General features: G+C 50.3%; 2 protein-coding genes across 10 annotated transcripts in view; both read left to right on the top strand.

Moving 5' to 3' along the window:
- Positions 1-27,500, top strand: part of LOC125949239 (uncharacterized) — an 87,882-nt gene that overhangs the window by 24,851 nt on the left and 35,531 nt on the right. The gene's annotated exons all lie outside the window — the stretch shown is intronic.
- Positions 6,081-27,500, top strand: part of LOC125949462 (uncharacterized) — a 28,624-nt gene continuing 7,204 nt past the window's right edge. The window contains exons 1-2 of the mRNA XM_049676473.1: positions 6,081-6,233; positions 25,299-27,500. The exon at positions 25,299-27,500 is cut by the window's right edge and continues 7,204 nt beyond it. Of these exons, the coding sequence (XP_049532430.1) occupies positions 25,937-26,047 (111 nt within the window). The 5' untranslated portion in view covers positions 6,081-6,233; positions 25,299-25,936 and the 3' untranslated portion in view covers positions 26,048-27,500. The remainder of the gene's footprint in view (positions 6,234-25,298) is intronic.

The following is a 27,500-nucleotide window of genomic DNA, read 5'->3' as shown; positions in this document are numbered from 1 at the left end:
AACGCTAGTGTTGCTTCATCCACCTTCGACACCCATTTTGGGGCATTTCGGGAGGACAACTTTTAAGCGACGATCATCCACCACGCTGGCTGGCTTGGTATAAGCATAATTTGGAAGTTTGGTCTACCCATAGATTAGGGGGTTGCGCGCGCGCTCGCCCGCTGCTGGCGGAAACGGAAACGAAATGAATTTTCGTTCACCTTCTTCCGCGCTCCACGAACCGGACTCCACCGTTGCCGTTGGGCATGCTTATGAAAATTGAAATCGTTAGTAATGGAGATGTGATTAGCACCGGTTTTTGGTGTAAGCGGCCCACGGTGACTTGGCCGTCGAGGCCAGGGCCTAGGCAGATAGGCAACTCAATTACGCGTAGTGCCGAAGAAGCACTTGGCGGCGGCGGCGGCGGCGGCGCTGGAAGGAAGAGGAGCATAAATTACGTTAAGCCTCCCTGGGCCTCGCTCGATCCTGTGTGCGCGCGCCTTAAATTTGAAGCGCAACATTTTATGATCCAATCATCTCTAATTATTGGATTTTGTACCGACTTTCCCGACGTCCTAGCGGGGTCGCTAGAGGCGGACCACCGATTGATCCGGCCTTCCGGAGGTCGCGAGGACGGCTACCCGGGGGGAGGGTTAATCACTTTTTCCACCCCTCTCCCCCCGGAGCTGGAGTGATAATTAATACATTTTTCGCTCGACATTTTCCCATCGTTCTGGCGCTTCCGTTACTCTCTGAACAAACACTCGTACGGCCTAAAAGGTTGACCAGCGGTAGCTTGAGGGTGTTTTAGCATCACAAAACACAACAGCAAACAGCCAAATGCATAATGTTTTGGGCGTTTCGTAACTGCGTGTTAGCCCCTCCACTCTTCCCGTTCATTGGTATGTACGCTGGTGAGTGAGTGTGACCGTAATAAATTCGCTGTCCAGTCCACCGGGGGGGTAAAAATAGTTCAGGTACAATATCCCCAAACCGGGGACACTACAGCGGGAAGGATCCCGTTGGAAAGGCCATAGCGTGTTGGTCGCGAAAAGTTACAACCCTCCGCATTGTATTGCCTAAATTCCAATTGTGGCTGTGCGCCGGTGTGCCATTGTCACGAACTATAGCTCTCCTCACCCTCTCCGCCCGGAAAACATCTCGAACTTCTTCTTCAACAATGCCCACCGACGGTGCGGTGTATAGGCCCGTTTTGTAGGTTATGGCGTTACTCAGCGTTGCTCATGTTGCTTTCGAGATCTTAAAGCTTCTGCCTAGGTAAGGGTTAGCAACTTTAAAGGGTTAGCACCTGCGCCACCAATTCCGTACTCTTCTATTCCGTGTTTGTGTTTGCCATTTGCCAACCCCATAACGAAGTTGTGAGTGTTCTGTTAGAAGCTAAACGAATTGCATTTTATTATAATCTTTTTTTTTGTCTATATTTCGCAGGTAAGTGCATTCTGGGAACGCAAACTATCGAACGCATCAGCAGGTCCGAGGCCACACACACACACACACACCGCGTGTGGTGGCCTGGCTGGCCATTCAATTAAGCGGGAAGGTGTGTGTATCGCTGTGTATGTGTTGTAGGGGTGTGTGATGCAAACACCGGCTGCAGGTGAGCACCGATGCACAATTCAACATAGAAACTCAATTATGCAATCAACCAGATTTCATCTCATTCCGTGCGACCCCGTGCGGGGACCGGGCACGCAGGTTCCGTTCGTTTCGTCGGTTGGTCGGTAGGTCGACCGCTGTTTTGGAACGAACGTCAGTATGAATGGGTTTTTGTGGAAGGAGGGAAGGAGGGCTACCTTTTTCATCAAACACCAAACGCGGCGCGCGCGCTCTCTCTCTCTCTCTCTCTCTCTCTCTTCATTTGATGATTTGTTATGTTGGAGTAAATAAGGGACGAAAAAGGGCGCCAGAAAAAGGGAAAGGTAGCAAAACCTTGAGTCTTCCATCTAAAATTGGCCCCCCCGGGGAGTTCGGGGTCCGGGACCGGGAGTTGGAGTGGTACTTGCAAGGGTGCAGATCGTGCACGATGGAGGCGCCTGGTTCTTGAGGGGGAAAATCCGGGAAAAATCTCGAAAGCTACTGTCATCACCCTTCTTCACTAACAAAGGCACACACACACACACACATGCGAAAACTACTGTTGCACTGCTGTACGGTGAGAAGGAGGACACTCCCGTCTCCCTTGCTACAAACTCTACTAGGAGTACTCGGAGTGCGCACCGGTGAATATCGGTTTCGCAGTCGGGCCCCGTGCTCCGATGCTCCTACCGGGTACGGGTGAAGGCCATCTTCTTTCGCGTGTGCTTCATGCTCGTGAAGGCGGAAGGTTTATCACATCCTATTAATCATCGACAGCAGTGCGCCACCATCGTCTGCCTCGAGCATTTGCCATTGGACCATAGCTTCTGCTGACGCGATGCCTGCTCGCTGCCCTGCACTCGAGCCACCGCCACCCCGCGTCCCCTTCCCCGCCCGTCGCCGGGGCAGCGAAAGGGCTATCCGGTAGCCATAACTCCAGTGGCCCGGGACTGGCACTTGGAAATGAGTTATTTCGCTCTGGCTCTGCGGCGAACGAACGATGAACAGGAACAAAACACACCGGAACACGGGAATCGGGAATGTTTATTGTCTTCTTACACCGGGTATCCGCGTAGTCCATGCGGGTGTTGCCAATGGCAACGAGAAGCGCGAACTCGATCGGCGATGAATGCGATTGACAGTAGAGCAGCTCCAACAGCTCGCATCGATTCCGTTCGCTTTGGATGACAAATTCGTGCAATAAGTGTCATGAATTTGATTACATATCTTAATGCTTAACCTTCCCGAATGCCGGAATGGAACTTATGAATGGTACAATCATGCCCACTTCCCTCCCGTCCCCATTTCTTCGCTCAGTTCCTCACTATCCAGTGCTGACAGTTCAGGCGCCTGGGAATGGGAGCTACAAGTTGTTGATGAGCGGCAATTAATCTGATGGAATGCTGGATAACAAAACAAACAACCTCTCTGCGTCTGCCCACCACCACCACCTCCAACACCTCTCCCTACTGATGTGCTATGGTGTAATGTGTTGGTTCTCGGTTAGCACAACAAACAGCGCAACGGGGACCTCATGCGCCTTATCCGAAGGTCTCTCCCGCAGATCTCCTTATCTTGGGCGCATCTTCTGGGCTTTCTAGAGCATCTTCTTCTGCTACTACTACTTCTTCTTCTTCTTCTTCTTAAGGGTGCAATCGAGGCCTGGTTCGTCCTTGGTGCGTCCACTCACTAAACTACTAGCCGAGCTGCCACTTGACCCAGCTCACCATACTGCTCCAATACTGCTCCAGTACCATATTCCCACCCCACCCCCATTTGGGCCACCCACTAGGCCACCCAGATGAATGCTAGTTTTACCTCGCCTAAAATTAGCAAGCAGCATTCGTGGCCCTTGGCATGGGCTATGTAACGAGTGTCCTTTCGAGTTCGAGTCCGACGACGCGACCAAACTGTGGAGGAGGAAGAGGAGGGTGGGGGTTACCCAAGTGCTCACACGGTCCGGATAAGGGCGCACGGTGGTATGGTGGCCACCACCCCATGACCATGACGATAATGATGATGTCGAGGTGGTAGTCGCGGTCGCGGGGAGCGGTCGTTGCGTGGTATGGGGGCAGCGGGAATGGTCTCACCGAACTGGAAGCAACCGAAGTTCAACCGAACTCTCAACTCTCGCTGGCACCATGGTAACGCGGTGAGCTCCATTCGGGCGAGCTGCTTCGATCCCCCGCGCTTCGTCGACGGTCTACTATGCCGATCGATAGGCCACCCGAGAGCCCCCGGTGAGTTCCGTTCCCACAGGTGAGTGTAAGGTGAGTGCCGCTGGGCGATGGGATTGTAGCCGGAAAATGCGACCAGCCAGCCAGCCAGCCAGCCAGCCATGCCAGTCAGTTCTTGGAAACGAGATGATCGACCGGATATAGAGGATAGCGGGGGATTGGAGCAGCGAGATGCAAGAATGGATTCTGTCATTCTCTCACTCTCTCTCTCTCTCTCGCTCTCTCCCTCTCTCTATCGAGACGGTAAATCGGGAGCAAGGACTCGCGGCTGGCCGTGTGGCTCGGCCTTTATCTCGGTGCTTCTCGTCCACGCTCGACTTCCGGCTTGTTGAAGAGGGTGAAAATTAAGTCCGTCCATGGAGCGTATCCGTGTGCATCGGCAAAAGACGGTTCGCTCCCCTTCCCTCCTCACTTGATGGCCACCTTGTTGTCTACCCTCTCCGGGGTAGGCCGGGGCCGAAGATGGAGGTGATCGGAAAGGGTGGAAAGGTCCTCCGAAACCGAGAGTGTGTGTGTGCCAGTGTGTGAGAGTGAGAGAGAGAGAGAGAAAGAGGGAAGTCGAGAACTGGCAAATGGCAATTGTTTCAGCTGGAGCAGCAGCAGCAGTAGCATCGAATGGTGGGAGGCTTCCTCCTACTCTTTGTTTTTTCCCTTTTTTTGCCGAAGGATAAAGGGAAAGGACGCTTGGGCTTGGGGATGATGGGCTTGGTTCCCGTGTTTATCCATGGCTAAGGGATGAGGGATGGTGGGCAGCGAGCATTGCCAGATGACGCACGGCGAGGACAGCGAAGGGCGAAGGGTGCTATCTAGCCCGTGGTCCCTCTGCCATCGCGCATAAAAGGCAAGTTCTAGCCGGGGAAGGCCAACCACCACTACCACCACCACCACCATCACCTCAAGTGGTCGTGGTTTCAAGTGGGCTTCGTTTTGAAGGACCGGAAGATGAGAATGAGCTCCGCCAACTCCACAGCGTGTTTGGTAGCGACCATTCCGCGCGTAATAATTATATGTGCCGTGAGGGATGAGGAAGGGAAAAAAGGAAAGGGATGGTAGGCTGAGGAGGGTGGCACTTTGATCGTGCCATTCCGGGATCACTCTTTCGGGCGGGGTATTTGTCTGGGTAAAAGTTTTGCTCGACTGCCTACTTCGCTTAACCGACCCTTAACCGACCTTCTCGGCTTTGGCTTTTGTTTTCCAGGGAATTTCCTGCGAGTCCAGAACTGACGACGCACATCTCCGGAATATCTTCGTCATTGCCGGCGTCGTCGTCGTTGTTGTTGTTGTTGTTGTTGTTGTTGTGTTCCGTGGTCGTGGGGAATCCGTGGTACGCGGTGCGTGCAATCGGATCAAGAACCACGATCAGAAGTTAGATGAAAGTATTGCGGAAGGACCAAAAGAAGAAGCGAAAAAACCATTTGTTCCGCGCTGCGAGGGTTCTGGCAATCAAATAAAAGTCCAATGGGTCCTCTCCGTACCCTCTACTTGTTCCCTTCGCTCCCGCAAACACCACGTACGTTGCAAATGGAAACTTTTGTCCCTCGGTGACGTTGACGTCAGGCGGGGGAAATGGTTGACATTTTGGTAGAGAATAATTTAGTGCTCCCGATGCCAGCCATCATTAGCCAGCATTAATTAGCCGTATTTGGCTGGCGATGGAGCAAAGGAAGGAAGAGCGGATTGTGGTTTTGCGCCTTGCGTGCGCCAGTGTCCAGCGTCCAGGTCAGGTTTTTGGTGGTTGAAGATGTCGAAGGCAGTTTTTGGCGACCGCCAAATCCATCCTCATCGCTTCATTGCATCGACTGAGACGCACACACAGACAGACAGAGAGAAAGATCGTTCTTCTTCTTCACCGAAACTAGCTTCACTGGAGCCAGATTGGAAAGGCGGAATGAAAAACCATGATTTTCCCCGGCGAACGACGACGACAACCACGACAACGATGGCGACGAAGAACGTTTTCCCTCTCGAAGCATGCTGTGATGCTGCGAGACACACAGCAAACCTAGCTAGACCATCATCATCATCACCATCATCATCCCAGGCCAACTAGGATGCGAGAGTGTGTGTGTGTGTTGGGAAGGAACACTCATCCTTCCAGCTTCCAGTGAGTGGAGCGAGCGCGCGCGCGCGTCCCGAAGACACTCACCAACGAGCGTTCGTTCCCGGGCGTTGCGATCTGGCGTCGTTGTCGTCGTCAGCGTCATTATCGTCGTCGTGGATGGATCGTTTTGGGGATTCAATCTTTAGTCGATTTTCGTCGGCCGAGCTGTTAACAGTGGGCAGAACCGTTGCGTTCCGTTGCGACTAGCCACTGCCGTTGCCGCCGCTGCCGCCGCCGCTGCTGTGTTGTAACGGAGGAAACCATCAGGAGCAGCTATCACGGGAAAGAGTTGATCCTACGGTGGTCCTACTGTCTAGAAGGTGCTATCCAGTTGCTAGGCTACGTAGCGCAGGGGGTCTTCTTCCTTCCTTCGTTCCATGTACCTGCTGGTCGTTCAAGGACACGTTCGTTGGACAACGAGACACAGTGTTGTGTGCCAGGACACTCGGTTAGGGAACGATCCTGTCATTTTGCAAAAAGGATGAAACTCTAGGTCCGCGGTGTCGTGGTGAAAGGGCGAAAGGCAAGTGGTGCAGTGGTGATCATGGCGTGTGCCAGCTGCCCTCGGTCCCATTAGCTGGTCCCATTGGAGGGCTGAAGGTCCCAGGAGGATCAGAAGAGGAGAAGACGAATCTGCTGGAGCTGGTGGAAAACCTTCGCGTGAAGCTGCTGCTTTCAAGTGTCACCCAAGATGACACGCGGAGTCAGCGAAGTTAATCGTAAAAGGACCCAGGATTACAGTGATGCTCGTGTATGTGTGTGTGTGTGTGTGTGTATCCGGTTGTTCGTGTGCATCTCGTGGATATCACAGGAATGCTCAGATCCTGTTCGTGTTCGTGTTTGTGCGCCTGTGTTTGGATCTCGGTCTGTGCGAAAGGGACTGTGCGACGCTTTTTCATCGCCAATTGCGAGGACACTTTCGCTCGTTTATCGTCTCCCTTTCGACCTTGTCTTTCTTGCGATCATACAGACCGACATCAGAGAGACACAGGCAAACACACACACACACATATAAAACACCGCCCCACCAAGATACAAGTGAATTGAACTCGATTGTTAATCTGCCATCCCGCATCGTGGTAGTGGTGGTGGTTCGTTCGATAGAACGCCACGAAGACCCCAAGGATTCATCCGCGGAGTGTCGTCGGATCCTGACAGACCTGTACTAAACAGCAGATACACGGCAGCTGCTGCTGTGGACAACTACTAAATGGCAGCCGTGTTGAAAGCCGTGGAATCGCGGACACACGTTTTCATCGGTGGAAAATGAATCTCACGTCTTTACGAGCCTTCTGACCGTGGTATCCAGGGGCCGCCGCATCATCGCGAGTCTACGCGGAGTAGTATCGTCGCTTGCCGTCGTTGTCTGATTGACTTACCTTTACCGACTTTTCCATTTTTCGCTAACCTGGAACTAGAAGAGTTCGAGATGACCATAGACGGGGTTGCCACGCAACGCGCGGCACGAGATTGGAAATTAAAAATGGCGATCACCATCGGTCGGGCACTTAAACTAATTGCTTTCGTGTGGCCGTGCGGATCTTCAATTTCATTTCTCCCGGTTTCCGTTCGCAACGAACCAGAACCAGAACCAGAACCAGACAGATCTTGTTGGGGATTTGTTGGGGAGTTCGAAAAGGTATAAAAGGCCACCGTACATCCGGACCATTTAGCACGCGACGGTACAAAGCAGGCTGCGTCTCTAATCGATTACTGTTCGAATTGATCCGATGGTAATGGACCGCACCGGAAGCGACTGCCTGCGTACGTCGGAGCTTGTTGCTACTAGTCTCTCGCTGGCTGGTTGGCTGGCTGGTCTGGCTGGGGCCAACGAACTTCGAAGCTCCGAATTTGAAGCCATCCTGGTGGTTGGGGGTGCCCTGTGCGTGTGCCGAACTGAACGGGAATAGTTTAGTTTGGAAGCGCAACAAGCACTCGGTTGAGCCTTCTATTGCGTGCCTTTCAGGCGTTTGGGCTCACTCATCAGTGTGCTCCGGTTCCTGCGGCCATTACACTGAATCAGCCCAGACGCGAGGGCGCCCCGACCCGACCCGACCCGCTCCAATCCGCTTCTCCGCCTTTCGAAGGCTCATTATGGTCGTCGTCTAATGGGTGCTTCGATGTGCGTGCTCTGGCCACTGTACGAGTCTATTTCGATTTCGGGTCTCAATTGGGACATAATTTTCACGCCCCTTCCCTTCCGAGCTTCCAGGTCCCTTTTTGCCGGCACCAATACTGCTCTGCTGTCTGCTGCTCTGCTGCCGCTGCTGGCAAGCCTTTCATCGTGCCAGTGACAGCGCTAACCGACGTTCTCGCACAGAGCGGACTCGCGCACTCGTTGCAGAGCGATAGAAACATGTTTATGTTTATCGGAGTGTATTAAGTAAACACATTACGCCCGTCTTCATCACTGGCTGGCTGGCTGGCTGGCTGGTTGGTTGGGTGGCTGTTCCATCCCCATCCCCTGGAACGCATACTTGTCAGTCCCACTTACGGACTGACTCATCCCGGGCGGACGGTTGTTGATTTGAATTTCGCATCTTCACGCGCTTCTCGCGTTCGTTCACGGCTTCGATGCTTGGTGCTTGGTGGTGTGTTTGACGAATGTCGTACCCACCACGGTCCGGGGGACTAGCGCGACTTTACACGCGACGATAAACGCGCCCGGAATCGGGCACGGAACTGGACGGAACCGAATCGCTCCATTTATCGACATCAACGCCGCAGCTTCCCACTCACTGACGGGGGGGACGGAGGGATGCGCTAGAGAGCGACGTTCCGGTGGAAATCGTTTCGAAATCGCTTTCCAACGCCACCGGGCAAAACCGGGGCCGTGCGCCGAGCGAGAAGATTATCATTAATCTTCATCGAAAGATGAATCACTTTTGCGATTCGGATTGATTGGGTGTGCCGTGTCCTGGTATGCTGCTGGCGCTGGTGCTGGTGCTGGTGCTGATGCTGTGTCGTGCTGAGCGTTCGCTCGCACACTGGTGTACTCGCACTTGCAACCCGGCCATCGGGAATCGTATGGGGAGTGAAATTGAAAGGAAAATTGTTTTCTCGTCAGCAAATATTTACCCAGCGAGGAAGACAGGGGAAGAGCAACGGTTGCGCGGAACGGAAGGGCGGTCTTGTAATACTTTCCAATACTGTCTGTACTGCTTGTCCCGGAGGGGATAACATTCGCTGGGAGTCATTCATTAAAACATTTTACATTCGGTTCCTTGGTGTTGATACAGAAGCTTGGAATTTCAATTTCAAATGGAATTTATTAAAAACTTTCCGGAAGGGAAGTACTTATATCGAATATTCACGAATAGAGGCGATCAGATATCATTATAAGAACCGGAGTGAGCTTCTCAGTGAGCCGGAGTGAGTCCTAGTAGCAAGCGCCTACTCTGATGGCAGGAGTACAAATCTGGTTGGACTACGATAGAATACGATAATGATGTTCGCGAATGGCCACTAACTTCATAATTTTGGGCGATGGTTCCTAGAGTAAGTTTACATAACAGAAGAAGAAGCGAAACGAACAAAAGAACGAATGTTTTGTTTGAAATTTTCTTAAGGCCGAGATCAAAAAGATCATATTTTGATCCGTCATAATGTGCGTCGTTTTCGAACTTTACATAAAGGTATAGTCGGAAGATTAGCGTGAAGAATTGTAAGAATATTACTGCATAATGTTGCTTGTTTTTTGTGATGTTTTTTCTCGCGATGAGTTTTTCTCAAGGCAATTACTAATGCTACAATGTAACTTGAAATTATTAGCTTGAAAGATCGCTTTGCATTCCGTTTTTTTTCGAATTCGAAATAACTAGCAAACTGCCTGATTGCCGAAATGATGATAAATGTATCCCAAAGTGCAGGAAGTTTGATTAGTTCATTTATATTTCCTTTGGCACTATGGCACTTTGCCATCCTTTGAGATTGAGCGGCAAACAACGGCCGTCGGCTATTGACGCCAATTTAATTCGCTTCTGCCTCTAGCTGATACCGGTCTCCCATTACCGGCCATTAGGGCGATTGGGTATGAAGTACGATTTATGAGGCGACGCGAAACAGACGCGAAATCGATCGCTCGCACAGTGCCGTCTCTATAGTAACGCGTACCTCTTATGAATAAGTAAGACGCTGGCAGAAAAGTTACCCGTTACCAAAACCCGGCTACCTCGATGCGATGCCAGGCACGTAAGCTCATTTTAATAAAGAGAGAAAAATCTTACCAAAAACAAGCCCAGAGTTCCGGTTTCTGGACCCGAGTTCCGGGGGCGGGACCAGGCGGCCGAAATATTGGACGTTGGACTCGCCAAGCAAATTACATCATTTAGCCCCGAACGATCGACGAGCTGCTGCTGTTGCTGTGGCCGCTACTGCTGCTGAATATCTTTAATTGAATCTGAATGAGTTTCCCGCGCGGCCACTTTCCCAGCCCAGCCTGCCAGCAGTCACCGGTCCGGTCCAAGTCCCCGGTCTCGAGTGGACGCAACGGAGCGCACTGGTAGAGGCCTGCGAAGCGATTGCGTTTTGCCAAAGGATATAGATTGTTTCGATATTACTGCTTCTGGTTTCGGCCACCGATGTGTGTGTGTGTGTGTGTGTGTGACTCATTGGATCGATAGGCAGCATTGGAGTCGTCGTTGGGCGCGTCAGTTCCGGTTGGTTGTTGACTATCTTGTGCGTGTCTTCCTCGCCCGTGAACTAGTGTGAGTGGCCGAAGTACGTAGTGATGGCACGGAAAAGTTACGTTAATAAGTTCGGATGAAATGATTAGTTGTGAGCGCCCAATACTCTAAACGGTGACCAGTGGCCGGTCAGTTGGTTGGTTGGCCGCTCGGTTGGTCGCTCGATAAGCAGCAGCAGCATTGTGGCGGCTGCAACACGTTTAGCTGATGGACGGTTCCTTCGGTTGCGAACTGCGAACGTAATGACGATCGTTGCGTATCCAACTTTTGCTTCTCTTCTTGGTTGCCATCCTTTGTTCCTCTTAAGACGCACCTTCCGTTTCCGTTCCGTTCCGTCCCGTCCGGAGATGCTGATGGTGTGCGGCCGAATGCTTTCATTATTTGCCTCGGCCTCAAAGCGGGCCCGGACTGTTGGAACTTTGTTTGTCGGTAGTTAGCATGGGTGGAGGAGGAGGAGAGGGGGCACACATTTGGGGTTCACTAGTTGCCGAGCTGGGGACCAACTTTCTTGAGAGCGCGCACCACAACTCCGCGGTTCGAGGCGCCTCGAGCACGCGATTCCCCCTCGACCGACCCGTTCGATGGTTTGCGTTTTAATGGCGCCACTTGTCGTGTCGTGGTGTGAGGGGAGGGAGGCAAGGGTGCTCTCTATCAATGGGTGCGGGGTGTCTTGAGATTGCGCCACATTCGTGCATATTGTTTTGTCGTTCTTTTTGTGTTTTCGGAGCAGTTTCTCTTCGTCTTTTGTGTCTTTCTTTTTATTCTTCACAGCACACGTAGATAGCGTGACGCACATTTTCATAATATGCGCACCAGCATGTATGTGTGTGTGTGTTTGTGTGTGAGGTACTTGTGGAAAGTTTCCTAGACTCTAAGCGCATTACATAACACGACCACGCTCGTACTCGTTGCTATTTGTTTCGAAAGAACCAAACCTGGCATGTACCGCTGCTGCTGCTGCTACTGCTGGCCGGAAAAAGGATTCTGGAAAAGAAAAACAAGAAAGGAAAACCGTTCTTACAAACCCCTGCAGTCCCTTTGCGGAGGGTCCCTGAGACCAACTTTTGCTTTAACACACATTTCTCGCTTCATTAGGAATGGTCAGACGAAGGCACAGCACCGGTTCACTCGCATCCCGGAAGCCTGCACAGAGAGCGCATCTCTCTCATCGTTGGCCCTCTCTCTCTCTCTGTCTCTTTCTCATCCAGCTGGCCAACGCTCAGTGATTTAATCAATTTTTGACAAACAGCAAAACAACAAACTTTTCCCTCGTCAGCAGTTTGACTTTTGGCCACAAACCTTTCCTGTCCATCCTACCGACCACCGTCTGCGATGGAGCGAAAGGCGGAAAAGGCTACTAGGATGAGGTTAGGGAGGATCTTTCACCCTAACCTCACTTCCTCTAAGGTCGATTAGGGTAGGGTGTGGCGTGGCGTGGTATTGGTGTGGTTTGTTGGCCGCCCAAAAGTGACAATGGTCGCCATCGGGGAAACCCGGGAAAGAATAGAACGGCCGCAACATCGCAAAAGCGAAGCCACCTCCTCCCCCTTCACGTCCTACTGGTCCACAGGTCCCTCAGCAACGCAGCAACTCGCAAAAGCAGCGCCATCGAAAGGATGTCCCTCACGAAACAAAAGAAAAGAAGGCAAAGTTTGCAACAGTTTTTCGTTCGGAACGAATTAGGCAAATCCGAACGCGAACCCGCCCCTCCTTCCCCGGTGGAGGGTGGGTTGAGACGTTCACCACCCCGAAAATTGAGTGAGAAGGTGGGGGGGGGGGGTGTACGGTCACGGTTGAGGGGTTCCGGGGTTTGGCCGGTCTCGTAAATCATCATAAATAGAAAATCACGGGAAGTTGATAGAAAGTGTGCTTTGGGATGTATCTGGGTGTGTGTATGTGTATGTGTGTGTGACAGGGGAGCAAATCTGACAAAATGGAGGTTAAATGTGTTTTATCGTACTGGGTGTGATAAGCGAAGCGTACGAATCATAGGCCCAGGGGAGGAGTTTGAACGGCAGTCTGCGCTATTGTGTGGCCCAAAGGGGGGAGGAAGTGATTTCATTCCAGCACTTCCAAGCGCCAGGCTTGTAAAACCAATACACATACACCTCCAGAGAGACAGAGAAATTGATTGGCCGGAACATGAGTTTTTTTCCCTCTGGGTGGAAAATCTTTGTGTAATGTGTTGACGATGCTCAAGCGCACCAACACACACACACAACACACACACAACACACACACTCCAAGAGGTCCGAGATGCGCGATCATACAAAGCAAAGTAGGCGCGTGAGGAAATGTGCGAGGGAGCGGCCCATCGAGCAGGCGGCGCTTGAGAAGCCCGAGCTAGAGCTGCTTTCTCATGTTCATGCGGGACGAAATTCCCAAATTAGCTACGCCAGAGTTGAGGGGCGCACGCACCGCCTCAAGTGGTGTCTCTTCTTTGCCATCGAACGCGCCTTTTCCCTTTTCTTCTTTCTTTCGGGTTTCCCTGCCCCGATGGAGACGCCTGGTGCGAGAGGATAATCGCTCGCTTGTCTCGTCAAGGAAGGAAGGGAAAGGCAGCGAAAGAAAGGCGGAAGGGTGTTTCAAGTGCCACGCAGACACAGACTTTGATGGCGCACAGCATGTTCAAAAGAGAAGAGCAGAAGAATGAAGCTTACGCATTCCATCGCCTTCGCCTTCGCCAGCTGGCTGGCTGGCTGGTTTCATTCAGTGCCAGATAACGGTGCCCGGGGTGAAAACTGTCTATCAAAGCGAACGGTAACGCGGGACGGTGGGTAAGAGGGATAAACTCTTGAGTTTTCTAAAGCAGCCCCATCGCGGACAATGGCGACAAATTGGGTGGTGGCGCACGCAATTTTTCGTGCGAAAAACGAACGAAATCCCCTCCCGCGTTTTGGTTGAAGTTGAACCAATCTGCGGCACACTATATTTGAGCGTTTTCCCGTGTTTTTTGGAAGGGCATCTCCTTTTGCTTCTACAGATAAATACAGAAGTAGAGACAATGTATTGCTAAGCGCTTCAGCACCGTTCGATTATTGCAGCAGGACGGACGATACTGATAAAATCGATAAAAAAATCGGATAAATAATTCTAATACCTTTTCCGTATGGTGTGGTCGGGGAAATTCTGCTCTACTGCGCTGGTCTTGTGGCCGTGGTGCATTGTGTGTGAAGACACATTGGCAGTGCCAAGAATGCGATGCTGTCGGTGCACTTGGTGATATCGGGGGCAAGAAATGCTTTTTGTTTGTTTTTTTTTTCGCCTGAAGAGAGAACCCCTCTGAAGGTACCCCGCCTTCAGATACGAATTGTTCGAATGGTAGCTCGTTCGCTCGTTGTTTGAAGATGATGCCGACCGGAAAAGTTATTTTTAAGTTTTTAAATTCTTTTCACTGTCCGCTCGGGGGTCAGATTCCGGCAAGAATAATCCAACGGTGGCATTCGAGATGATTTGAAATGATCGATCGATCGATAGTGATTTGAATTGCGATGTGTGTGTGTGTGTGTGTGTTTATGGAATCGGTTTATCCGAAGATGGTGCTGGTATCTCCTCTTAGAAGTTGGACAGAAACCTTCTAGTCCCATATGAACGGTGAATGGATTAAATAATCGTTTCCGCTTTCATGAACAAGTCGTTACGGTCGTTGGAATTATGCTTATCGTAAAACAATGATCACCATAGAGTCGATGCTCGTTTGAGATGCAAATACCCTTCTGAATAAAAAATTTACGTTTTTTATTCAAGGTTTATTTTAAAACAGAATCGCATTCAAAAAATGGCGAGTTTTCAGAATGATTTCCTTAAGGACAACGTTCACTTGGCTTTCGATGTTGCATTGTTTGTTGCAGTTTGTAAACTGAAAGCATGTCAGAATTAGCCAGAGTAGGCTACTGGCTTCCTTTCCGTGAACATTCGTGCCGGTTAGCCTTTGATGACCGATGTACCGAGAAGAAATGATGGATTCTCATTCAATACTTGCCAACATTCATGACATGTCAGTTTGAAGCTTGACAGTCAAGGATTTTTGTTAGAAAACTTTAATGAAAAACTTAAAAGCAAAATCCCGGATTTGTTTCCAGGTTCTTCTAGGGGCGTTTCCGCTAAGAGTGACTCAACGGCAGCCTTTATTTGCGATGTTTCCTGATGTTGCGCTGTTTTTCTGCTCGTTCGTTTACGCAAGAAGCTACACTTGTTCCAGGTTGTGTAAGCGCCTTGCGCCATCACCTGTGCCAACGGTCCATAAGCAGCAATGCCTCTTGGGCATCATTATGGCCAATGGTTTGCTAACGATTCCGTTGGCTTTACAATTTGTTGCTCGAGCTCCTAGGCCTCCCTTGGCTTGGCTACAACTTTGGCAGATTTATGGAGCAATATTGCAATGCCAGAATCGAATATTGCGACCCATTATCATAACCAGTGAACCGCAATCAATCGAATGGTTCCGGAGATGTGACCTCAGTACCAGCACCATCACCAACACCATCACACCTTGCTATAACGATGTATACAGCTCGTGCTCACACGGGCTACTCCCATCGTACCTGCCTACCATGCAACCCGTGCCGTTCGCAATTACGTAGCATAAATTCGTTGCGGCTTTCTGGGTGAAGGTTGGACCGATAAACCGCGGGGGCACATTACCGGTCCAAAAACCCAAACCGAAACAACGGGAGCCATGCAGGTTTTTGCATCCCCGGGCTCGTTCGGTTGAAAATCAGCCAACAAGATAATGGTGCTCGGCCCGGATAGAGGCATAGAGTGTTTGTGCATTTGGCACGGGGAGCGATTATGTAGCGGAGAAGTCATCAGTAAAACACCCACACGGTGGGGATGTCGCGAGGTCAGAAGATGGATGGACCTCACACCAAATTAATATTAAACGCGAGGTGATCATGATTTAAAATCATTTATTCATGCCATGGACACGGCTCTGCATCCGCTTCCGCTGGCAACGCTGCTCCCGGGTTTACGTGAGGAGCGCAGGAGCGCAACCACGAGCTGGCTGGTCACGCGCTAATGAATATACCCTCGCCACGTCGCCACAAATACATTTACCGTTACCGGGTTTTAGCGTTGGCTGCGGAGAAAGCGGAAGTGTCGAAAGGGGATCACGGGGAAGCGTCTGAAACCAAATCCAGGATCCGAGCTGATGTCGTGGCTTTTCCACTCATACTATTTACAGACGGGAGTCGTGGAAGGGGTTTTTGGGGTTGTACAAATTAAATGGATATTATAGAAAATAGTGCCAACGAGGGCGCACCATTGTAGTCGCTGTTGCACACGGAATCATCGAACATTCCCGTCGTCCCTCGATGTCTCGTTTGGCTTACGTTTGCAAATGCGATGCTAATGGATCCGACCAACCCGCCGCCGACCCACAGAGAGAAACGGGTCAAGAGCTGTTCTTGGTTTGGGTACTTGTTTCTTTCTTGTTCCCGACCGTACCGATCGCTAATTTGCAATCGGATTTTGCTTGTTTCAAAAGTCGTTCGTTTGCGACAAGTGTATTCATCCAACCAGAAAAGATATTTTTCGATTGATTCCAATTCTGGTGAGACTTTGGTTCATTCGGTTTCAGTTTCTGTAACTGGTAAATAATGAAGCTTAATTTTCATTAAACTTTTCTCGTTATTCCATCGGTAAAATGGAATTCCAGTGCATTCATTAGCCGTATGCGGCCAAATATTGAGGACTATCTTGATCGTACATTATAACAAGTCATCTCTATAATGTTTTAGCCAAAGGTCTTCAACAGTTCAACCTTTTACGGAATATCCATCGATCGAACTAGGTTCCTTTGAGGTGATTAGATAAGACATGATTATTCCATCTTCGCCAATTGTTCACCAAACAGAGTGTTTTTTCATCTTTGCTCGACAGCTATGGTGTTTTAAAAAAATTTTAAAACTACTTTAAGAAGATTTTAAAGCCACATTTATTTTCGTTGTGAATGACATTGTTGCCAAACCTGAACACTTTTTATTTAACCATCGTTGGTGTTGTTATATTTCGATTTCATAAGATAAAGAGGTGTCTTTCTCATGATGCAATTCTGATTTTGGTTAATGTGACATTTTACATGAGTTTTTACGCATAGAAGGAACCTTGACATGTGACATTTAAGGCCGTTTTTGTTTTTAACAATGCAATTTTGAAATTTCTGTACATTTTAGAGGATGTAGTAAAGTATCTTAAGGTTTTAGCAGGATATTGATTAAATTTTGAACAAATCAGGAGCAACAAACGAAGAGAAATTGTATATTTACAAACCATCAAAGTGACTTATACAACATTACCCTTATTTGGCCCCGAAACATTTGTAAACTGTTTTGCCCCCCCGGTACGGCCACTGTGCACGATTAGAACTGCGCTCTGCGAAAACATTGATGGATGGAAAAGGATGGAAAGCCTCATAAATCTGCCCCCCGCGTGGGGGGGAACCCCTTCCCCCGTTTATCGGAGAGCATATTAAATTATTAGCTCATGTTTGTTGGCGATAAATAGCGTGCGTGTGGTCGGCGGTGAAGGTGAAGGTGGAGGCGAAGTAATCTGTCTCGGGCCGGAGCGTGCGACATATGATTGGTATCGCTGGCCTGCCATCACCGTCGTCTATCCTTTCAACCCGCGGTGACCTTTAGACCCCAAAAGTGAGGCCACAGCCAGCGCCTTATCCGGGTTAGGACGAAGGGCGCGCTCCAATAAATCAGCCCCCGTAGAATGGGGCCCGGGTGATAAATTGAATGCCCAATCAGGCGGAGAAAACCTTGAGGTAGCCTCAGTCGTGCTCCGACAGACACTCGAAGATCTCGTGGCTCGTAGCTCGTGGCTACTGTTGCCGGTTCGGATCGGATCGGATCGGATTGCATATCCCAAAAGCAACATACTGGCATGCCAGGCGTTGGCTCGCCCTCTGTGTGTGTGTGTGTGTGCGTGAAGAAGCGATTGATTTATCTTCTGTTCCCTTACACTGGACCGCACCTCTTCTCCTCGTGCTCTCATGCTGAGTGCTGTGAAGAAAAACACTAGAGTCTGCTCGAATGCTGGAAGCGAGAGCGACCTTTCGATGGGAGAGAAGGGAACAAATATGGCGGCCCTCGCAATGCTGGTCGTTCCTGAGACGGCCCTGCTGGGATGCTGGATAGCCAGAAGCCTCACCGACGGCTGAATGTGTTTCTGTTCACTTTAGCAAAAGGCATCAACGAACACATTCGAACATTCTCGAATTGAAAACAACTCTCAAAAGTGTCTCGCGTCCTCAAAAGTCTCGTGTGTCCGTGGAATGATTTGGTTTTCTCTGTTCGTTCGCTCGCCGAGAGGCCCACGGCCCCCAGTAGTCACCACCAATCGTTCGAACATACGCTCCTTGAATCGGTTCAGATATCGGTTTGTCCCGATTTGTGGATGCCGAGCAGCCTTTCGTTCGGTCGTCGGTTGGTAAATGAAACCCTCGTTAAGCCCACTTGATGGGTGATGGGTGGGCGTGAAAGGCCAATAGGGAAGGGGAGGGAGAGGAGGCCTCTAGTTTTCGGTTTAACAGCAGCAGCAGCAGCATCCCTCTCTATCCCCACCTCTAGTCATCCTATCTCTCAGCGAAATTGAAGATTTTGAATGATGTAATCATCTCGTTCTCGCGATCCTATGCTCCGGTGTGGTGCCATCCGACAACGACGAGGACGACGACGAGGACGATGTCGATGACGCGGTGTAGGCGTTAGCATCAGCCAATGGCAATGGCAATGGCAATGGCGGCATCACACGACCCTGCAGCTGAAATGGGTCACCGGATCCCTGGGCCGCTAGTTTCCCCCCGGGGGAGAGGGTTGTCTTTGGATGGCAGGCCACATGACTCTCTATCGGGTACTACTGGGGCGACGCCAGGCCAGGTCTGGGCTGGGCTGGGCCGGTTGGCTGACCGTGGTAACGAGAATTCGCTCAACCGGAAAATAGTTCATCAGTTTGGAACCGGAGACCGGGTTGTTAATTGCCTCCCTCGCTTGCCACTTCCACCTCTCATCTCGAAAAGGTTCTCATGGGCCCATGTTTCGTGTGACTCCGTTGGCCTCCTAACACTGGTTCACTCATGGCATCCACGCGCGCACTATCTCTTCTTTTGCGTCGTGATGTGCGGGTTGCGGTGGAAAGTTTTAAGGGAAAATAATTATTCCAAAACTACTCATTAGCTAAGTGCTGGAGGTGCTACAAGAAGGGTATCGACACGACTACGCGCCGTGTTTTAGTTCCAGATAGAACGTTTCTCCAAAGAGCAAGTGTAGGCATGGAACGGGGGCAGCATAAAGGGCATGAATGCTGAAATCTGAGGTCGGTTGAGGTTGCGAAAGAAAAGGACATTTAATTTAAAGAATTGCTCAATAGACCCTCTTCTGTGGTTATGACTCGGGCAATGGCAATGGCAATGGCTACTCTGTTTAGTTGCTTTCAGCAGAAAAAAAAACCTCGTACAGGTACAGGCAGGCCACCGATGAAGTTGCCCACTGTGCCGATCATTTTGCCGAGCAGCATCTTGGGACGAGATTTTACAATGATTAGACGAGTTTTAGTGTTGCCGATCATTACTTTCTTCCTCCTCTGTTGCTGTTGTACCGCTTGGCAGCTTAAACGGAATGATGCCACGGAACACGATGACAGTTTCATTTACTTTTCACGGCCTCTTACGATGTCGGTTGAATAATTTACCTCACAAAACAGCCTCGTTTGGTGCTGGACGACTGAGTTGGCGAGCGAGCTCTCGAGCATCGGCCATAATGTAGTGTTTAATAATTAAAGCGAACGCCGGCCTGGCGCACCTTTCTTGCTTGATTGGCCATCTTCTTTCTCTCCCTCCACTAGAATCCATTGTTCTCCATTGGTCTTGGTGGGCGCGGAGAGCGTAAAGTACTATCCGGCACTAAAAGATCCCGCCGGGATTTCGCGCGGGTGGGTCCCGGGATCGTAAAACCCCGGCGCGTTGGTTATCATCGCGCAGGTTGGCGTGGAAAGCGAGAGAGAGAGAGAGAGAAAGAGAGAGAGAGAGAGAGAGAGAGAGAGAGAAAGAAAGGAAAAAAAAGGGAAAAGAAAAATCCACTTCCGGTGACGGTAAGGAACGAGGCGCTGTTCTATCCGTTTCTTGCTGCAGCGAGCGGACCTTCTGATGAACGATGCCCAAACCAAAGCCGCTCTCTCTCTCTCTCTCTCTCTCTCTTACACACACACACACACTCACACGGTACTTCCAGCACCCGTAGCCCTGCTGCTGTTGTTGCTGTTGCTGATGCCCGTTTGGAAGGTTAACGAAGGGCAAGTAGCAGCGCATGATTCGCTTATCCTTCCGGCGAGGAAGAGGAGGGGTCAGAGTGTGAGGTGAGGTCCGTCAGGAAGGGTTTGTTTCGGGGAAAGTGTTGTTGACCTTGTCGCATGGCACGTCGCAACGTTTGTCGGGGCACCAGAACGCCAAGAACGCGAAAGCAAAAACCAAGAAAGCGAACGCGAAGGTAATTTATCAAACGGGGGAAAAACGTCTCCATTTCGTTCCGTTCGAGTGCCCAACGGGAGTATGTGTGTGTGTGTGGACGAGGTGTATGGTGGTCTGGAAGCAGGTGCCCGGACCGGGGAGGCGCTTGTGGCTAGAGGTACTTGAATATTCATACAGGTGAACAGAAGCGCATGTCGAGCGCATGTTTCTCGAGAAGTCATTCCAGAAGTCGTGGTCACGGCCACTCCGGCCAAGCCACAGAATGTCCCATTTGCATTCGTTCGGCGTCCTTCCGGTGGAACCGGAAACCGGGCGACCGTGTGTTTGTGTGTGTGTGAGAGAGAGAGAGAGTGATGATGTTTGATGATGACGACCCCGTGGGGGGGAGAGCAGATTTCTTCAATCCATCATCGAGAATCAGACGAGCATTTCGAGCATATTACGCAATCGGCAAACGGGTCCGGGCAAGGGAACCATGGTCCATGGTCCGTGGTCCGGAATTCAATTGAGCTGAACGGATTGAAGCTGAACGATTGGATCGATTGGATTCGAGGAATTACTTTCTTTCTAGTCCCGCCCCCGGCCAAATTGATTTTTCGTTCGGAGGTTAAATAATTAAATCTTGCAACTTGGCCGCCGGTAGCCGGTAGACTGGGCGGTTCTTTAATGTCCTGTCCGAGCCGAGCTGAAGCCAGAACCGGCTGTGTGTATGTGTGTTAACCACCATTAACCATCATCATCGGCATCAGCGTCTGGTCGTCGCGAAACGGTGCTCCGAGCGATCTCGATGCTTTGACGCTTGGTTTGACGTCGCTGGGACCGTGGCCGTAATGTGTCGTGCCGTGGAATCGGCAGGATATCGATTTCTGGCAGGGACTTGTACCCGTACCACGCCGCTGAGTATGTGTGTGTGTGTGTTTGCGGCTGATCAAATCCGGTAGCGTGGCCTGTTACCGTGGTCGCCGGTTCGCGTATCGGTTTACTCGTGATACTTGCCCAGATGGTTCCGGCTCTTTCTCTCTCGCTCTCTCTGCGAGCGAATGCTACGCGGTGGCATCTGTCGATGATAGATGCCGCTGATTGTAGATAGCACGCAGCTCGCTGCGTCCACCAACGCCACCACCACCACCACCACGAGAAACGTTCAACCTGAACCCGAAAATGGTGGCTTTTCGATCCAAACCCGAAACTGAAGCATCCTACGCTGGCTGGCCTGTCACTCGACATGCTTCGCGTGCGTGCGTGCACCTCTCGTCCTCCTCCGCTTCTTCGCGGTCGACGGTCGACGCTTTTCGACGGTTAGCAAAATCGATTCCCTCACTCTCACTCGAACACTCGAGGTTCGGGTCCCGGGTACCCCGAGAATTGTGGCCAACTACATATGCTTCATCGGTTAGTGGCCGGTTTCATCGTTATGAATCGTGCGTGAAGATGCTCACGGAAGCATTATGCTTTACTTCAAGGTAGAACCGAAAGGGGAGATGCCGGGGGTTGAGTTGACTTCGTAACAGTGCCGCGTATCGTTCCGTCCGCCCCGCACCCGGGCCCGGGACCGGGTCTATTCCTTTTCAACGCATTTTACGATCTGATTTTGGGGGAACGGTTGCCATGGAAACGCACGTAATGGAGGATTCGCTTTCGCCTTCGCCTTCGGTTCTGGTGAGAAGCAAGTGGGATTCGTTGAATTGATGTGCGAACGTGCGGGTTGGCGTGTATTAAATGTTGCCAAGGGCCAAGTGTGGCCACCTTACACACATACACACACACACACACACACACACATGGACTTTCGATTGAGGTCTGATAGTCCTGGTACGACCATTTGGTTCGTCTATTTACGAGACGTTGGGTTCTCTACCTGCACGAACCATCATGCTGCATAACATTCTTCGATCATGCTTTTATCGATGTACAAGCCATCGGACGCGGGTGTTAGCGCTCGTGTGTGTCCGTGTGTGTGTCCTGCATTTGCAATTAGCTTTGGGGAAGTCCCTTCATTATGAAACCATCGGGTGGAGGTGGGTCTCTCTCGTTGGCCTTTCGCCGTGGACGCATTTCCAAACATTGATTCAGTGCCAGAATACCATCATCAGTACCATCCAATACCAATCGGCAACCGTCGCGGCGTCGTAACGGATAAATTATGCTTTATCCTCCGGCCGCACCGACATTATCCTATTTTTTGGGGCAGCGCGGAGGGCGAATGGGCAAGGCCGGCCCTAATCAAGGGAGCGACTTCTGGTTCACCGATTAATCTAGCAACTTTCGCGCCGGCCCGGCGGACTAGTCGTTGGATTGCCGCAGTCCACGGCATCGCGCGAGCGAGAGAGCGCAAGATGGCGTCTCGATGGCCACAGATGGGCCGCCCATCATCAGGTGCCAGCCGCTGGCTCTGGTGGGTCTGATCGAAGCAAATTTATTTTAATAACGATTGGCTCATAAATTTTTCTTAATTACCTTTACCGCGCACCCGAACCCAGGGAGGCGGGGTTCGGCCAAGGCTGCTGGCGCACGTGCAGATGTGCTTACTGAGGGTCTTCCTCCCGTCCCTCAGACCCTAAAGGATTGTTGTGTCAGCTGGTCGGACCGAATGGACCGATTTGTTGGCTCACTGACTAGTAGTCAAGCAGCCGGAACCAGGGTTTACCGGGACACTGCACACTAACTTTATTTATCGTGTTTCGTCGGTTTGCGGAGTCTTTGAGTGATGGTCATTGCGTAACGTGTTGAACTGAGCTTTGCCCGGGGTTCCGGGGTGTGACATAAAGGGAATTCGTGTCCCAGGAGTATAGGTTCTGTTAGTAGGTGGTAGGTTTTTTATTTTTTTTGTTGGAAGGCGATATTTATGGGGATAAATGCAGACAACCTATGCCCTGGCGTGTCATAAAAGTAGCAAAAATCCTGAAATACAGTTCAAAGCCAGTTTTTTTAGGGTTTTCTTTGAGCCAAAAGCATTTATTACGCTGGATCATGTATTTTAAACAAAACTTAACAATACGAACATATTCGCCGTCTTTTTCAATATCTTTTGATTAGGAAATCGCAAATATAACTTCAAAAACATAACTTCGTTTTTGACTGAAAATATTCTCATATTGGAAAGTACAATGAGTACATATTAATGTTAATCTTTTGCATTGACCAAGGTTTGGTAATGTTTGCGTCATTCTCCGAACTGTTGATATAGATATCGGTATCCATCTTACCGTCGAATTTTATAAAAACTGTAGACATTTTCAAGCAATTGGACACCTCTGCTCCGAATATTATGACTCCATTGGGATGCTTGGTGCGGGATTTTATGTTCTCTAGCATTTCCGTGCCCCTCGGAGGTGATATAAATCTACATGCGCGACAAGGTTGATGCTTAATCACCTTCAGAGAATACAATGATACAATTCCACAGCACAGCAAATGCTTCGATCGTTCATTTCGCAGAGCTGATTGATTAGTCCAGGTCGTGATCGCCCGCTGCCGGGTTTACTTGGACTGCCATTGCCTTTGAAGGAGACTTATATTAATTTAGTATAATGTTCCAGGATGACATCCAATAACCGCTGCTATTTGTTTAAAAGAATTTTCGCACGAGTAGCGGTGTTATGTTTTTCGCGTTTGAAAACATATTACTGAACTGTTATTTAACAGTCACACGAATACAGCAATATCATGTTATGCCATAATTACATTACAAACATAAACTATACCAAGAAATATCGAAAACTTTCACATTTTGTTATTTTTAAGCATAGCTGAGAGAAACATTGTCAAACTGATATATTGGGAGCAATAGCTTGAAACAAGATTAAACAAGGAAAAGGTACTTCTTTTTCTTCTCCTTTTAAAATTGGGAATATTTTACAGTGGCTGTTAGAAAATGGCTACCTTTATGTCAATTTCACTGGAATATGGTGCAATAACTACCGTTCATGCTCATACCATTTCCGTTAGCGCTGATCTTGCAAAGATGTAATGAACGATGCAAACGGCTCGTTACAGACCAACCCTTTGACGAGGCGCTGCCCTCGTAACACACACATACACACACCCTGTACTGCCAATGGAAACATGAAACAGAGTTTTCATTTCAATGAAGATCAAACGACGATGCGCGCCGACGTAAATATTTCGCACAAATCAAAACACGCCAGCGATCAGCGCCGCGATGCTTCGGTGATCCGTCAACTAACTGGCCTTTGAAGCGTTGTTTGAAGCGGGCAAGAGTTTTTTGTAGAATATTTCCATTTCACTATCGCGGGGGGAAACATGCCCTAAGCGTTGCATCGCATCGCAGTCGAAACATGTTTGGAAAACAAAAGCGCGGAATTCCATTTCGCGGAACGGAACAGACACAGCCGGGGGTCTGTCGGCCATTTGCTCGTTAAAATGAAAGGGAACCAAAGTTTCAGCAAACATCAGCGACGGAGTTTTTGCTCCTTTTTCTGTCCAATTCTGTTTCACTTTCACGGATGATGCTCGGTCCGGTGTCTGGCAATCTCTAAAGCAGGTCCGTACTCGTACTCTGCTGGTACTGACGATCGGTTTGATTTTCTCATCATCATAGAGTGTGTCTGTGAGCGAGTGGGAAAGGGAATAGTAGAAAAAAAGAAAACAAACACAGATAGGTGGATTGGTTCATCAAACAGAGCGGAGGAAAACGGAATCAATCGGAAAACCGATACGGATTTGCCAGCCCGCACACTGGCACTTTGCCAGAAACGGTCTCGATCGAGTGCATCGTAGCCGGGACCGAAATAGATCTAACCTCACCGTCGAAGCCGAAGCAACAGAGTAGGAGGTGCGAAGGAAGGAGAGGGAATCGGTTTGAAAAAGTGAAGGGGGTGGGGGGGAGGGGTTACACGTCAGATTCACCAGACAACCCTTACCCCGGGATCGGCGATGGAAGCGGCGATAAAATTCGATTTCAATCAGCTGTAATTTGGTTCCAACTTTGGTCTCGACCTTCTCCTCTATCTCTCTCTCTTTCTCTCTATCTCTCTGTTTCGGTCTTGCGGTTTTCGCAGACTATTGAGGGGGTTGTGATTGGTTATCGGATGCATTTCTCCAAACTAGTAGACGTTGTGAAAAAAGCTGCAAAATCCCCTCGGGCCGTGTTAGAAGCTCGTAAAGACGTGAGACAAACACCTACGGATCTACGCGTGCTCCCTAAGACACAGACATAGTGGCCATTACTTGCGACTGGCGCTAACGTAAAGTAGTTTTTTTTCTAGAAAAAAGGGACCGTACCAGTTTCCAGTGATCGGGCTGCAACAGTGCAGTGCAGTGAGTGTTGTGAGTGACAGATACTAAAGTGTGTTTCCAGCAAAACAATCGACTCGAGAATCGAGCCCATGGCAGTGGCCTGACTGACTGAAACCAGAGAAGGTTGTGAACCGGCTGGTATCGTGCGTGTGTGTGTGCGCGCAGCTCTAAGCGCTTGATGGTTGCGTTCCTTTCATCTGTTTTGGAATCTCGTGACGTGCGTGACGCTTGAAGCTTATTTTCTCGGTCGGTCGTTTGGTCGAGGTATCGATGTTTTCCGTGACCGTTCCTGCTGGTGTTGCTGCTGCTGGTGCTGCTGCTGCTAGTGGAAGATTGATCGTCGCAGAAGCGAAGGAAGTTGGTGCCTAACTGTTGGGGCTATGATGACGGTGTGAACGGGGTAATCGGTTGCGGTGAAGCAGCACACGCCCGTTGTGCCCGTCTGCAAGAAGCTGAAGGAGGTGCAGGAGCGATCGAGGAGCGACGAAGACGACGACAGAAGAGAGGAAGACGAGAAAGAGGGGGACGAGGACGACAGCAGAGTCGCAAGAGTCGCGCCGGAGTGCGCACACGTTGATAGCCAAAATTTGCCAAAACAGCTAGTTGAATGAGTAACAGTGCGATGGTGGCCGTAGCGATCTGCTGTATACTGGTGCTGCTGGCCGTGTTTATCGTGCTGATCATAGTGGTCGGTTCGACGATGGGCGAACCGAAGTGAGATAAGCTCCAACTGGGGCCCGGACACTACGCCGATGGATAGCCAAGGCCCCCCGGCTGTTAGAATTTGGACGGATTTTGTTCCACGGTCTGCGCCGTGATGGCGTGATGGCAGCGACACCGCCACACCGCCGTGGCGTGGCAGCCCTGGCTGGCGCCGCTCACCACCACCTCCACTACTACCACCATCATCACCAACACCCCCACCATCACCACCATCACCACCAGCATCATTATCAGCGCCATGACATCGTTCGCCCTGGGCCATCGGTGCCAACATCCCTCACGTACGTCATGAGGGAGAGAGAGGAGAGAAGGAGTGAGAAGGATCAAGAGGAAGGAAGAGAAGAAGAATGAGGAGAACCGCGGGATGAGGGGATGGCAAAGTGTGTTGGTCCCACCGGTTGCTAGGCACGCTAGAGAGGGGTAGTGAACACAATAGAACCATGGCGTACATCGTAGTGGCCACAGAGTGTGTCTCCCGTCGCAACGCAACGGTAGAAGCGATTGATCGATAGGCAAACAAAGGAGGAAGAAAAAGAGAAGCAAAACGGAAACGGAAAGAAGAAGCAGAACGATCGTTGACAAAAAAGAAAGATTGCCAGACACACAACAGCATACACACACACACACACGATCTCACAGACAGACATATACACATAAACAACCATCTCCAAAAACGAGTCAAACCTAAGCCACTCGGTAACACAGCAGAATCACGATACCAAATCCCTCGAAGATCCCTCGATCTGCCACGATCGTCGTTGTCGTCGTCGTCGTCATCGAAGGGCCTCGTCAGGTTTTGCTTGTTTGCTCCGAATGTTTGGAATCTTCTGGAAAAGTTCTTCTGGAAAGCCCATTTTTTCTGCAAACAATCTTCTCCACGCACCACCACCACCACGGCCACAGTACTTCTCACCTAGAGCGCCACCCGTAGCGTCCTTCTTCTCCGTAGCAGCACTCCGCGCGTTCGCACCGTGCTCCCGCCGCGTACGTAACAACACCATCTCACCACCAACGGGCACCAACACGAGCATCGTTTATCATCAACATCATTGCTATCATCAGCATCGTCACCGACCGATCACCCATCAGCACACCAGCCAGCAGAACACCTTTCACCATGAGCATGGAATGAAATCTTTTACCAACCAATTCTACACAGCCGTCTGCAAGGGGGCAAACACGCTAGTCTAGTCAGGCAATCCTGTCAACGCGCCAAAAACGGCTTCCGCAAACATCGTGAAAGCGGAAAACTGCGGAAGCGAAAGTCCAGGCAGAAGGTGGGAGTCGTACGCCTGGATACCTGGATACTCTTATCACTTGAGCAATGCTAAACATATGCTAACGTAGTAGCGCACCGCTGTGTGGTAACGCGCTGAACTAACACACACACACACACACACACACACACGACACAAGCGAACGCGAACGCACGATACTAAAACACTCTA

This window comes from Anopheles darlingi, chromosome 2 (assembly GCF_943734745.1).
Source record: "Anopheles darlingi chromosome 2, idAnoDarlMG_H_01, whole genome shotgun sequence".
Taxonomy (NCBI): Eukaryota; Metazoa; Arthropoda; class Insecta; order Diptera; family Culicidae; genus Anopheles; species Anopheles darlingi.
This window is presented reverse-complemented; position numbering and strand designations above follow the sequence as displayed.